Here is a 14,907-nt window from a genome sequence, read left to right on the forward strand (position 1 = left end):
CAGCCTGGTGTCCTGCAAGTGCCAGGACTGAAGAGGGTGAAGCCACTTCAGCCTCTTCTGGGCACCTGTCAAGAGAAAACTGCCCATTTTAAACCTAGAAACAGCAACGAATGCCGAGTTACACAGTTGGGGAAGTTAGAAGAAGTCTGCATAAAAGAGCAGTGCTGGGGCCAGCACGGCTCATTTGTGAGGGCAGATTACCCAGAAAATGCGAGTTGACTGAGTATGGAGGTGAGCGTGTGCTGCTTGCCACAGGAATTGCCAGGAGGAGGCATCTTGCTCAGTGCATGTGCGGGATGAGGAGCTGCCTTTCAAACTAAGCAGATTTGTAGCGATGATGAATGGGGAGGAATCCCTCCGGGGAAAGGAAGGAGCTTCCTAGAAGCCCAACTCCCTGTATCAGTCTTTTTGCTCTGAAAACCAGCAATTAAATACCTCTATAAAGCAACCGGGTTTGTGCTGGAGAGCTTTTCTCTGCAGAGAGGGATGGAGGCTACCTGGGGTCTCATCCCACAGCTTCGGGGCCTCAGGCAACGAAAGCTCACCCCAGCGCCAGCGCTGTTTTTTGGCCTGTGCTAAAACCATATGCTCTGACCCTTTTGGCAGATGAAGTATTTGTTTAAAGCCCCAAATGACTGCCTGAAGGAGCGATCATTGGATAATGGGGTCTTGCTCTGCAATTTGTCTGAGCATGGGGGATGTGTCACTTTAAACCAGAGCAGTTGTGGCCTCTCCTAAGTGATATTCTGGAGGGAATTTTTGCTGTCTTGCCATGCAGGACCTCTGGATGCCAGGTTCTCTGGCCATGATTCTTGCTGCTTTGGGCACATTCCCTGAAAGCAACCACTGAGGGTGACTGACATAATAAATATGAATCTGTGCATCTGCACCACAAGGGTTTTTTTCTCTATATGTATAATGTAAGCACTATTCACAAATAATTTCTATAGCAAATGAATTTTAAGTAGAAAAGCAGCTCCTTTCTGTAAATCTGCAACTAACTAGCAATGTGTGTATGTTGGTGTATTTTTTTTACTTTTTTTTCCCCTCTTTTTTTTTTAATGTCAGCAAAACTAAAACTCACTAGGTAATACATTTGTTCTACAAAGGAATTGTGGTTTTAGTCTTCCAAGAACTAATACTGTATGTGCTGAGAGCTGGGTCATTCTGAGTCTGCAGAACTCAGCAGGACTTTGCCGACTCCCACAGTAGCTGACAATTCAGCCCTCCAATGTGGCTAATAAACTACCTCAGAAAAAGGCTAAATACAATATGGTAAGAGATCTTTATTAAAAATTTTGTACATCACAGGATTAACTACATTTTAAACAGGAAAATAAGATTTTACATATTACAAAAGATGTTATTAGTTCTTGATTTAGAAATAAATTTTATGAACACTGTACATGATACGTCTGAGTTGTAAGAGCAGGAATAGAACTGAGTGCCTGAAAATGATATAACTTAATAAGCAAATGCACTCAATTCATAGTATACAACATAATATTTCTGGAAAAATAGCACATTAACTTCTGTCTGAAAATGCCGTATCCCTCTAATCAGTAACTACCAGCAGTGTTCTCGGGAGAAAGCAGAGACATGTGCCCTGTGTAGTGATTTTTCATTTGGAATTTCTTTCACTGTTGGAGAAATTTTCTTCCTATAGACTATTCTTCTTAGAGAGAGCACGATGTTGTTCTGTAGTACGGTAACACAATCTGCATCTGAAAACTCAATGTGAAATATTTCTCACAGCGTAACTTTACCTCCAACCCAGATTAGAAAAACCAACTGATAGCACATAAATGTCTACAGAAATAGATATTTTTTTATTGACTGTTATCTTTTTTTATAAAGTAGTTAAAAAGGAGAAATATATTTCAGCTTATCAGATAACCATTACTTCGTGTATCATTCATACTATATAATTTTTTTCTTTTTGAGATTGTCAGTGTAGCTGCATTAGAATTTAAAATAATGACAACACAGAAGATCACCTTTTAATTGCATGACCTATTTTGCTAGAGTGTGTGAAGTTTTACAGAATACTATGAACATACAGTTCTCATACAAAAGCATAGCATGTATCTATTCCAAGAAAAGTAATAAAAAAGATTTAAATCTTTATACAGAAAGTGACAATGCCCATATTATACTATGGAACACATCTACTAATTTTGAATTACAGGTGTAATGTGTGTATTAAAGATATCAATTTACTAAACAAATCTTAAAAAAAAAAAGGAGAGCAAAATCTATAAATAAAATAGTAAGTGCTTTCTTTAAGATAATATTCTTTGGCTGCTTTAAGTGCCAGTGAAGGGTTATTGAAAACCACTAAAATGCGTAAGGTCCCACTATTATTGTTAATCTTAACACCGAGCTTGTACGATAATTCAAACTGTTGACTGTTAGCATCTCCAGATCCACAATGTGTTCTCTTGGTCCCGATAGTGATTTCACCAGTACAAGCATTGCACTTACAGCGCTTGTTTGCTGAAAGAACAACAACAAAGAAGTTTAATTCGGACAAATCTCAAAACGATTCCCTTGCTGCGTCAAGAGAGCGCTTGTGTGTTGCTATGCCATAAAAATGCTCTGTCTCAGCACGGAGATACACAATGCAAGTATTCTTTTAACATTTTTAAATGGCCATGACTAATCTCACACCTGGATTTGCTGCAGGGAAAGCTTTACCTGACTAGGGCTCAGAGGAATAAACTGCGCTGCAAAATCTGTTCCTGGTTATGCTGACTCTCCTAAAGGACATGAGAAGTGGTAATCTATCCCAGGATGGTCTTTGTTTTTATCCCCATCTATCAGCTTTTAAAATATAGAGAGAATAAGTAAAACAAGAGAGCACTAATGTCTTTAACAGTGATGGAGCTTGTTCAGCTCAGGGAAACATGAAGTCCACGTCACAGCTCGTACGCCAGAAGCCACGCTCCCCTTGTGAACACTGGCAATTTTTGCAGCTGGGGTGCCTATTGCCATCACCAGCTCTTTTCCCACTTTGGGATCGTGCTGCCAGGGAACACTGCCAGGCCTTGTCTGTGGCACGCTGCTGGCTTGTGAAACACCTTTGTGAGTTACATGTGATACTAAAAAGGTAAACTCCACCTCTCCCTTCACTTTCTACAAGTATTTTCTCTCCGCGTCAAAGGAGTAGGACACACAGATGAGTACAATCCATCTGCTGTATCTGAGACCCAGCTGAGAGGTTTGCTAAAACAATAGGAATAACTTCTAAATAAGCCTTTGTTTACTGCAGTCCCTTGACAGGAATAAACATATGCTTCCTTGTTTAAAGTCTGCAATTCCTTATTGGGTGGCAACACAGGACTGGAATTGTTAGGCTAGATCTAACCCAAACTAGAGCTGGACTGATCTTTTAAGCAAGTAACAGTTTGTATTTTGGGGGTGGGTATGGATTTTTAATGGGTAATAAATCCAGGAAAAATCACTGGATTGGAAGTTATACCAGAACAAGTCGGCACAGATGAGTAGCTCCTTGTTTCTGTCTTGGGGAAACATGGTGTAAATAGGCAGTGCTGTATCATAGTACACCTTGTGGATGTATTATCAACCCCCCCCAATCTTCAGAGCTGAAGAAAAGTAAACAAAAAAAGGAAAACCTTCTAATTAATTCTGATTTAATTTTTTTGTGCTGATTCTTCTTTACCAAGTGTAAAGCCGCATGTGAGGCAAAAGGATTTCCCAGGAATTTGTAAATATTATAAGCATCCAAGAAAATCAGATTTCTTCCCCCCAAAAATCTTAAAAAGCAGATGTTATAGGCACTTTCATTCATATGTATCTACTTGAATGCATTATACCAACAGGAAATACTGCTATTGTAAGTCATTTGAACTTTTGTGGTTTTCTGAAATAGCTGCAGCACTATGGGAAAATAAAGGTTTAAGTTTGTCCTAACACAAAACCTCTGTACTGAGTTCAGCACTCCAGAAATCAGTGGCCCAGCCCAGGCTGTTATTGATTTCTTCACTTTTTTTGCAAGAAGGAGAAATTTAACTAAAGTGATTGTACAAGGCATCTTTCTGTAGACCTCTCCTAAATACATATATATGGGACATTGGTGCAGCGAGTGAAAAGCATAAAAGGATCTCGTTTGAATCTGCCATGAGTGTCACAGCATCGCTAAATATTCACAGTTGCTCCTTGTGTTGTATTCATTTGAAAGAAGCAGTTTGATTCTCAGATTAGAGTTTTTGGGTAGAAAAGTAAAAAGCTTTTTAAAATTTGGAAACCAAGCGCATTTAATATGGAACTATTAAAAAGCTGATAAACTTTGGGATACTATGATACATTTTGCCCAAGCCATGTAAAAGTATTTGTGCCCCATGCTGGGTCCAACCCCCACCAATACTCACTCTCAGGTAAAATTCTCCGTTTTCGTTTCCAGACTTGATCCGGAATGTGTTAATAGTATTTGGGTAAATAGTAGTTGCCTGAATCTGGAAAATATCGGAGGGCACTGTTCTGTCCGAGCGGATGCTCATGTATTTGTACACGACAGAGTAAGGCAGCTCTCGGCAAATGGCATTTGATACAGGGCAGACACAGCGGCTGAAGAACAAGAATGAATGAGACCGAGTTACAAACAAATGGTACTTGCCCGCTGTTGTACTGGAGCACGTTGCCCTCGAGGTCGATCCTAAAAAAACCCCACAAAATAAAACTGATTTTTCTTACTTCTCAGATGTCAGGACATAGGGCTCTTGGCAAGGATTTCTTGGGTAACAACGAAATCCTCCATGGTAATTCCAGCAAATTTCATCCTCTCTGCATTCATTAGTAGTCTCGCACTCATTTATATCTAGGAGGAAGGAAAAGGGACTGTGTCAAAGCAGATGGAAATGAATTTGCTCCAAAAAGAAACATAATGTCTTCAAAACAACAAAAAAGCCACCTGCTTGTCTGTTGAAAACCAACAGGTTTCCATGTTCCTTACCTGCTTTTCTGGGGCCTGGCTATAAAGGCTTTCTCTAGGTAGAAAATGGAATAAATTTGTTTATTGAGAGTTAAATCTGAAGATTTTTTTTTTAGTTGACTAAAGACACACATAAATCACATGTAATGCAGCTGTAGAAATACTGTGAAGTTTCTTATTAGCAAAGAATGATTTTATAGCAGAAAGAATTGTGATTTCCGGTCTTTTGCGCGATCTCATTTTTAATTGCCTGAGTTTTGTGGTCTAACTAAAATGCTTAGCTGATGGCTACATTTTAACTAAAAGAGCTTTGAAAGCAATAGTGAAAACTTGTTTACTGTGCAAAGCAGAACTTCCTTTTTTTTGCCTGGGAAAATAACCCTGCCTGAAGTGGGGACAGTCAGACTCGCACTGCATTAATGTTCTGCTATCCTGTTGGTGCCAGAACTGCACTACTGCCTACTGACACGGTCTCCTCAAATTCACTGTCACGGAGAGAGTTTATTGAAATGTGATCTCTCAAAAGGCACAAACTGATTTTCAGATGGTCAAGCTAACTATCCCGCAATGTTCCGTATCAGCTGCTGCTCTTATGGGAAAGAAATTAATCTGGATTTTATAAAAAACATTGAGTTATTTCCTCATCCCTTCTGTCAATAATTAGCACACCTAATTATTTCTAAAAATAAGGACTGTTAAATAACGTTCTGGATTACAGGAGCAGTGGTTCTTGCACTTAATATGTTGTTCTGCATTATTCTCTAATAAGATGCAGAGACATTTAGCACCAGTGAAGAAAAAACACAAACTAAAATTCTGGCATTCAGTGGCACCTGACCAGAACATCTATTTTTCTAAACACAAATTATCTAAGCTGCTTGAGTCTTTCATTTTTTCTCCTGTTATCAGAAGAGACATATCTTTCATTTCTACTGGATTTAGGAATCCCTAAAATGAAACACGATATAACCCCATGTTTAGTGTCTGTAAAGAATGGCCTGATTTTTTTCAGACATTTATCTTAAACTTAGACTCACTACCTGGACATTCAAGACAAGCTTTACATGTCCTAGGAATCTGAAGGACATACAAGTTTGAGCTGGAGTATTCGAATCAGAGTTAATAGAAGGCATGCAATTAATCTTCAACTGCTTTATCAACACATCTTTTGCTAAGGTACTAACCTTTTTATGAAATATAAACATTTAGATAGCAAGCATTCTTAATCTCGCCTGAAATGGGGGTGTTAATAATGCAGTATTGCAGCTGCGAAGCTGAGAGCACTTACCTTGACATGTTCTGCCTCCCACTACCTGGTATCCTTCAGGGCAGACACATGAGAACTTTCCTGGTTCGTTGACACACTGATATTGACATATATAACTTGAGGTTCTGCATTCATCAGTGTCTGCAGACAGCAAAAGGGCTTAAAGTTATTGTTTTTAAATATATACCTTGTTGTAGAACTCAATCTAATAGCTAAATGCCAATTCTAACAAGAAAAAAATGGATTTGGTCTAAAAAAATGTTATCGAAAAACTGAAATGTACTGTTTAATACCTCAAAGTTGCAAACAGAAGGGCTAATTTTACTTATCAATAATCTTCCAGAATAAAAACTTTGGATTTGAGGAAGCAGAAGCTAAATTAGATTCGGAACAGGCTTAAGAAAGTAATGCTTGAAAGAACTTAAGGCTTTTAGTATTTCAAAATGTGATGACTCCCACGAAAACCACAGATGTGAGGTTAGTTAGTAAGGCAGAAGTAGTGCCTTTGTACTTGTGCCCTGTGCAAACCAAGGGTGAAATGATTTAACAGTATATGCTGTTAAGCAGAAGTTAAATTTAACCTATCAAATCCAGGGGATAGCTTGTAAAACAGGGTAACTCCCTCCTGTGACCTCTGAGGTCTGAGCCCAGTTCTTGATTTTCTGTCAGGGATGTCCTTGGAGGCTGCATATTTGCTGCTCCCTGTTCTGTTCGCCTGCGAGCAGGATTAGTTTACGGAGCTTGGAGAGGAGGGAGCATCTGTAATAGCTCCACTGGCTTGTTTAGGAGGGCAGTGGTAAACCAAAAAAACCTCTTTGGCTCAAAGACTGGTAGAAAGGATATGGGCTTTAAGGGTGAGATCATCATGCGTCCAAAAGGAGATTAGAGGACCCCTGTGGAGGCTCTGGCAGAGGAAATAAAGCATTGATTGTGTAATCATCAGGAGACATGCTGGTTGTATACACAGGCTTGAAAGCCCCTCAAAAGCACAATTGTCGCTTCCTTAAAATCAAAAATTTGAGTTTTTATTGTCAGAGGAGCCTAACAGCACACAAAATTCCACTTGTTTTTGGTTTGCGTTCCTTTCCGATTCATTTAACGGTCATCAGCATTAGACCACACGCAATTCAAGTGAGTTTGTGAAATAAATATTCAGAAGCCTTATTCTTCCCAGCTGTTATCTGAACTGTAGTAATGTCTGCCCTGTTTTGCAATTACTATTAAAGAGAGATACCCCCATCTACAAGTACCTGAATGCAGCTGCAGCTACTAGGGTGTGTATTAGCCACCACATTTGCACCATAAGAAATAATACACATCTTGAGGGTTTTGGCTACAACCTGTGCCCGCAGTGTGGCTCCACTTGAATTACCCCTTAGCTCTCAGAAGGACTTCTGGGAAAATTATTAAGAAAAAAAAAAAAAAAGGCAGATCTTCCAAGGTAACAAAACAATTGCTTACCTTCACAGTTGATTCTGTCACTGCTTAACTCAAAGCCTGGGTTACACTGACAGATGAAAGAACCCAGTATATTGTAACACTGTTGTGCACATGGGTTATTGGCATCGCATTCATTTATGTCTGAAAGGAAAAATTACAGATCTTTATCTCGTGATTAGGCTGATTAAGTGGATTAGTCTTTAGTCTGGGTCTATCACTTAGCAGAAGCTCAGCTGTCTCTGTCAGTCACCGGGACAAAGTCAGACCCATACTTTACTTTCCCTGTAGAACAAGAGTATTTTTTCAGGAATGAAAGCTATTCTAATGTGCGATGAATTCTTCCAAAAATGTTTAGTGTGGCTATTAAACTCCACATTCCAGCATCTTTTTTCAGGTATGAAATGCCAAGTCTCTATAAATAATTGATATAAGGAACACATACTGATAAGATCTCTCAGCATGCAGCAAGCAGTTAAGATTTATTTGAGCTATTTATTACTCTTAAAATTTGTTCTTTTAAATTCCATTACAATTATAACATGAGCCTTTGAGGCCAGGAGAGCTTTGCAGTGCTCTAAAGCCTAGACCATATTGGGTGAAGGTATTTTTCTGCGATAGATTTTTTTCCATGGTGGCCCCATCCTAAGAACGTATGTGAGAACGCTGTGGTATGAGAAGAGAAGTTTGTTTAACTGTAATCACCTCTGGAATCTATAACTCTTGTTTTTCCTGGGCTGTTGACTAACTGCTGCTCCTATGTCATTCACTAGTAGATTTTAGTCTATTTTCTCCAATGTTCCTCCCTTGCATGTTTTCCATTCATATTTGTGTTTATCAGATATAATTATTAGTAGTGCAGGACTTAATCTCGAGTTTGTGTCTTTTGCAAATGCTTATAAGTATCAGCAACACTGAGTCATTTGTAGATACAACTGAAAACTGACAATGATAAGATTCAGCATTCAGAGGATATTAGTTCCCTATAGGGTGAACTTCCTAGTCCTGCACATGAATGGTAATAGGGGAAAACTGATTTTAAAAGTTTTTTTTTTTTCTTTCCTCCTTTTAGTTAATTTCTGGCAACAGCGCAAAGAATGTACATCATGACAATGCTACCAGTAGGGATAAGTGAACTAGCCAGAGTCACAAGTCTCTTTTCCTTCCAAGAAATATTGACCCACTTTCAATATATGCAAAAGTTGTAACACAAATGTAGTCGGTACAGCTGTCAGGTATCACTTCTGCCAGATGACTGTTGCAGATGTGAAATTCTGCCTTGATGTAGCAACCATTAATTTACAAATTTTCTTATATTTAATTCATTTTTCCTGTGAGAGTATGCCAGGGTACTTGATAAGGTATAGTAATGCTTGGAAGTAATAGTAGAAGCTGGAAATCCCAGGCTGGTTTATATATTTATGTGTGTGTATATATATATAAAAATATGTATATAGTATAGATTTCATGGATATATATACGTAAATTGTAGCCATAAAGAACTTCTGACCATCTTTACCAATCTCTTGATTTTTTAAATGGCCATTCTCTCTGTACTTCAGCAGACATAGTTACCTTTTAATTATTACTCTATCTAATTCTTCTAGAAGAGAACTTAGGACTGCAAACTTAACAGCAGTCTTAAAGTTTTACTGCTAGGCTTTCCTTTAGTGTTTTATTTCAAAAGGGAGGATCACTTCTAAGGGGTTGCTCTTCCTTAGTGACCCTTGTTTTCATAGTTAACATTATTTTCTAGATATTCAAATGTGACATTTATAGATGCTTTCTTTCCTTGCTATGTTTATCACGTGTTGAGGGATAATTCCACTTAACTCTGGAGGTAGAGCATTGCTCTTCCTGGTTTCCAGTTCCAGCTTCTGTCTTGCACGAACTGGGGATAATACCATGAAAACCAACGATAATGCAAAGCAATCCACCAGAACTGAAAGAACAATTAAATCTAAGCTTAGATAATGAATATAAACCTCCAGGGTACCTGTTGCCAAACTACATGCTCTTCAGAAAGCTGCCATGCCCACAAAATACCAGGCTTTCAATAAGGCTTCAATTTTCTCTCTAACCCTCCTGCACACCTCAGATCGCTTGGAGGAGAGCCTCTCCATGCAGCAACAGGTGTATGTCTTACTGTTTGGTGTTTACTTTTTTTAAGTTGGGAGGAAGATGCTTAAATTTCAAGTTGTGTGTCAATATTTGTACTGAGTGTGCTTGTGTGTTAAGTCCCTGCAGAGATGTTCTTACCTACACAGGTGTGGTTGTTGGAGGCTAACTGGAAACCGGCATTGCACTGGCAGTAGTAGGAACCGGGCGTGTTGACGCACCGATGGTGGCAGTACGGAGGCAGAGTGCATTCGTCGATGTCTGAGTTAGCAAAAAAGAGAAATGAGTTCAAATGGAAGCACAGGAGTTCACTGCTCTGTGTCCAGAGAACCTGTAAAGTTAATTGCACTCGATTAAAAGCAGGAGGAAACTCACCAAACTTATGTGAGCTAGGTACTGCTTCTGTGGATATTAAAGGGAACACTCCTTATTTTTAATTCAGGTGACTTGTAAAAATCTGGTTTGTGCTGATCTATCTTCCAGCCACTGAGATCAATACAAATTTTACTTGAGTTTTCTATTCAGTTCCAAAATACCACTTGGTGCTGTTGATTTTGTATAGGTAAAGCCCAGAATGCTTTGTTCTGCTTTTCAACCAAGATTTCTCACGACCAGATGTAACGCTGACCTGCACAGTGAATGTGGTTTGTAGCTCCTGTTTTCTCAGAAATTCACATGTGGCACTCTAGGCATGTACTAAATCTTTTCAGCTCCATTAGGAAGTGTCCAAATTTTCTGCACAAGTACAGGGGGAACGTTAAGCAGAAAAGATGAATGGGCTTGAAAAGGCCACAGGTGGTTGTTCTTCTGTGGGGGTCACCCAGAACCTGGTTTGTTCCCTGGAGCAGCATGAGCACCTTCTGGCTGCGTGCTCCAGTACCAAGGCAGGCGATCAGATGGGCTGAGGTTGCTGCTATCTCAGGCAGTATTAACTTCCCGTGGGCTCTCCTTGCAGATCAGCCCTGGGTTTGCGGTGTAGCAGGCTGCCTTTCCAAGTTTCAGCATTCCTGATGTGCACCAGAGCAGAGTTTTCACCTGCCAACCACGCAAAATGTGCAACGGGCCGCTCTTTTACCCCTGCCTTTTTAAAAAGGTGTTCTTGCATTCTGGAGAAGGTACTGCTTCTGTTCTTGTCTGAAAATAATTTTTTTTAATTATGGTGCAGTGCTGACCGTGCATGTATGTGCAGCAGCCGTCTTTAGTTGTGGCCTGCTTGAGCTTGGTGCCGTGTTCTGTACATGTACACAATGTGAGATTTCAAAGGCTCCCCACTCAGACAAATAAGACCAGTTTTCACTGGAACAAAGAGAGGCACTTCCCATATCCATGCCAGATCTTGAGTTTCCTACCTCCAGCTGTTTCCACCATAGATGTGTTTAAAAAGAGGCCAAGACTTTTTTTTTTTTAAATATAATGAGGAAAGTGTTTGTTTTAATATCAAGTGAAAAAATAATCTTTAGATGTTAACCCTTGCTTTGTCAAACTTGCAGCCACTTGTTTGGACCTAAACTTAGCAGTGGAGTGTTTTGGATGGTTCTGAATGAAAAGGCTTACACTGGAAAATCCCTGGCTGTCTGTACAGTAGCAATGGTCGCTAACTTTTGTTGCGGAGAGAAATTTGGAAGTGGAAATGGAATAAATTAGGAGCCACAACAGATCTCATCCATCCTTGACTTTTACAGGACTAAGCTCTTACAAATTGCTGTTTAAAGATCTGATTACACTAGATAGACACACGAGCAATGCCTTGCTGCCGAGGCACTGCATTTATGCACATAAAGGCTTCCGGGATCTTATGCTAATACAGCAGGAGTTTTCCTTGTGGAATTAGACACATCAGCTCCACGCAGATCTAAGGGCTATGCATTATCTAATCAATTGAGCCAAATCTTCTGTTTGAAGTAATGCTGCAAAACAATTCTGTCTGCAGTTCTGTGTTTCAGAAAGACTAATTTTGCAATATGTGAACAAGCAAATAAAAAGTCTCTCTCTCAAAAAAAAGACAGAAATTATTATTGAATTTAGATTAAAATCAATCGATTGCTAAAAACGAGTCCTTCTCTCCTTCTACCTTGAAGCCAACAGTCTGGAAAGATTTCTTTCAAATTTGCGAAACATTTCCTCCCATATGGAGAACCTTTATCAAGATCTGGCCCCAAGAACATTTTCTGGCTAAGCTGTTATAAAATCCCCAAAGACAGGCTTTATTCTGAAACGCTGACAGTATGAAGTGTAGGGATGTACTTATAATTTAGGTCAGTGTGTAATATGTAACACAGGTGTTATTCTTGGTTTTGCCCTAAATAGGAGAGGGGAAATTTCCCTTTCCAGACATCTTTACACATAGATTTAGATGCACAAATGTATTCACTTGTAGGTATACAGGTGCATCATTCTGCTTCTTTTGAGTGCTCTAATGTCTCCTGTAAGACTTTCAGGTAGTACCATAGGGATCGACATTAAAAGTGCTGTTGCATAGCAGTGATATACTTTACCCGCTGTAAAAAATCTAGATAAAATTCAGGTATTTAAAATCAGTGACCTGTCAAAACTATTCCTCTACCCACATTCCAAAGTGCTCATCCTACTCTTGCACAGAGAACTCAGAAAAATCGGATTCATCTGTGTTTATACCAATTTGTCAGTTCAGGGCCTTATCCGCAACTTTTGGGAAAGCGATAAGAATTTTTGGGTTGATTTCTACAGCGCTTGGCTCAGAACACTAAAGAAAGAGCTAATTTAAGTTAGTCTAGGTGTCTACTGAAATTTTCTTAGTTTCCTTCCTGCAGCTCTTGTTAGGCAATTACTACCTATAGCCTTTGCAAGGCTTTTTGAAAGAGATTAAGAAGAAAAAATTCTTGAACACTTTCAAACACAGGATCCCTAACCCAAAGCAAAAGAGTAAAACCTGTAATTCTGTTGTTCCTGTTCTGAGGACAAAAAAAACCCCACAGAAACCAAGTGCTTTTCTTCTAGGCTCCATAAAACCAGTCTTGTATTGTTCAAGATCACCTCTTATATCGCCTCATGATGTATATATTTGATTCTCTCATTCCATAGTTGTTTTTGTTATCTCTGACAAACCTAAGGCTTAAGGCTGGAGTGCCTATAAAAGCAATTAATCCATTGAAATCACAATTAAGGAGATGTTAAATAAAGGCTGAAGGATGGCTGCAGGAACAGAGCAACGGCACTTTTGCATAACATCCCCGAGTGAGGATGGAAAGCTGCAGTGTTTACCCTGCACTTGGATTTAATGTAATGCTTGTATAGGTCCCAAGGGTGCTGGTAGTTTATTTTGGCACAAAGAATAAAGTCTAGTGATATCTAAGTTCCAAATGTCGTATACCTGCATTCAGAGTTTCCATCTCTGTCACTTACACTGTTAAAACTGAGAACTGAGACCGTGCAAGGGGGCTCTGCAGGGCAGGGCTTAGGTCTGTGTGCAGGTGGAGCTTTGTCCTCCAGGTCTGGAGCCGAGCCTCACTGAGCTCCGTGGGAACTCAGGCTTCAGTTTGCTGCTACAGGAGACTTAGGACTGTATCTGGGACATTAGGCAATACCCCAATACAAACAACAAACACAATGGTAAGTATTAGGAAAACTCATCCGGTGAAGTTCAGCTCCAAGTGTTGATTATACTTAAGACAGTTTCTAGTTCTATGGTTTATTGGTTATTACAAGGAAGTGATTATTGCAGTGCACTTCAAGGTTCTGTAGCTATTGTATAGTACGCGTGCCTATGGGCTTTATAATCAATACAAACTTTGCAACTGTAGATAATGAAAGAAAATCATAGAGTATAGAGCAACACTTACCAACACATTGGTCCCCTCGTTTTTGGTAGCCTGGAGGACATTGGCAGCTGAAGGACCCTCTTAAATTAACACATACTTGGTCAGCTCTACAATTATGGGTTCCAGTTGCACATTCATCTATATCTTTATAAAAGAGGCAAATGCAATATTAGTCACACAGTCCACTTAAAAGATTTCGCCTGTTGAAATGCTTTACATATCTTCAAGCTACCTGTAAGTGAAGGCAGCAAAGTTCAAATGTACTACAAAGATGGCATCTCAACATTTACTCCATTTGCAGGACAAAAAATGCTATCAGATCACTACTAGCTTTTAATTCTGATATACTGCATTTCAAAATATTTCCACGTATGGTTATTTCAAACAATAGATACCTTTTTTATGCCAAATACCATTAATATTTTGTACTTAACACTATAAAATCTCCTGTAAACTGCTTGCAACTTTACAGTAATTCAATCATTTGACTTTGGTTTGGATTGTTTTTCCCCCACGCTGGTTGTTTATTGCATGCTGAATTACCCTGGAAAATTTCAGCACATGTAGTTCAGCCCGTTCTCAAGAATGAAATGAGTTAGAAATATGTGGGTTTGCTGATACTAAAAGGACTCTGGTGATCTCTTTTGCGCGGTTCCCGTGCTCCACGCTTTGGCCAGAGACTTGGAACTTGGTACACGGTCGTCCTCTCATCAGGAAGAGATCTGCCTCTTGTCATTCCCATGGAAATTCCCCCTAATTCAGTCAATCTGTTAAAGATTTTGGAAACTGTTTACATATGTTTGTATTTGAACAGCTAAAAAGGCAAATACTAGACTGATACTTTTCAGTGTAATTCAGGCAGCTTTGAGTTCACACTAAATGCAGGTTTATACAAGTGTAAAAAGAACATTTTGATTTTTACCTATTCATTATAACCGCTGGAGGTACTTAATTATAATTAAACTGCATGTGCTGACAAATAGGTTACTTAAAATGGAATTACAGTTTGCTTTCTCATCTGAACATCCAAAATGTTGGAGAGCTTTTTATCGTAACCCGACACAGTACAGTGAAAGGACTTATTAATTTTGGCATTGTACAGAATTTGGAGACTCTAGGCTGAATAAACAAATTCCTTAAAACTTATGATCTCTAGTTTACAAATCTCAGCTGACCTCTCTATTTGTATAGGCACTGGGGATGTTAGAACATCACCAGTGGCAGATTCTGGGTGGTGCTTTGGAAAAAATGATGGATTCTTTCTCACAGCAAATGAAAACAATTTCAACCACAAGATTCAATAAAAAAATAAACCATCAGCAGTTTGAATTAATTCT

At 39.1% G+C, this 14,907-nt stretch overlaps 1 protein-coding gene across 1 annotated transcript; it reads right to left on the reverse strand.

Moving 5' to 3' along the window:
* Nucleotides 1-1,833: 1,833 nt before the first annotated feature.
* Nucleotides 1,834-13,714, reverse strand: EFEMP1 (EGF containing fibulin-like extracellular matrix protein 1; the record flags this gene model as incomplete). Its single annotated transcript, XM_009866074.1, has 7 exons — nucleotides 1,834-2,496; nucleotides 4,392-4,587; nucleotides 4,714-4,837; nucleotides 6,240-6,359; nucleotides 7,680-7,799; nucleotides 9,915-10,034; nucleotides 13,592-13,714. Coding segments are annotated over 7 exons (962 nt in total), but the record flags the coding sequence as incomplete, so codon positions are not given.
* Between the last annotated feature and the right edge of the window lie 1,193 nt (nucleotides 13,715-14,907).

Source organism: Apaloderma vittatum, unplaced genomic scaffold (genome assembly GCF_000703405.1).
Source record: "Apaloderma vittatum isolate BGI_N311 unplaced genomic scaffold, ASM70340v1 scaffold43703, whole genome shotgun sequence".
NCBI lineage: Eukaryota > Metazoa > Chordata > Aves > Trogoniformes > Trogonidae > Apaloderma > Apaloderma vittatum.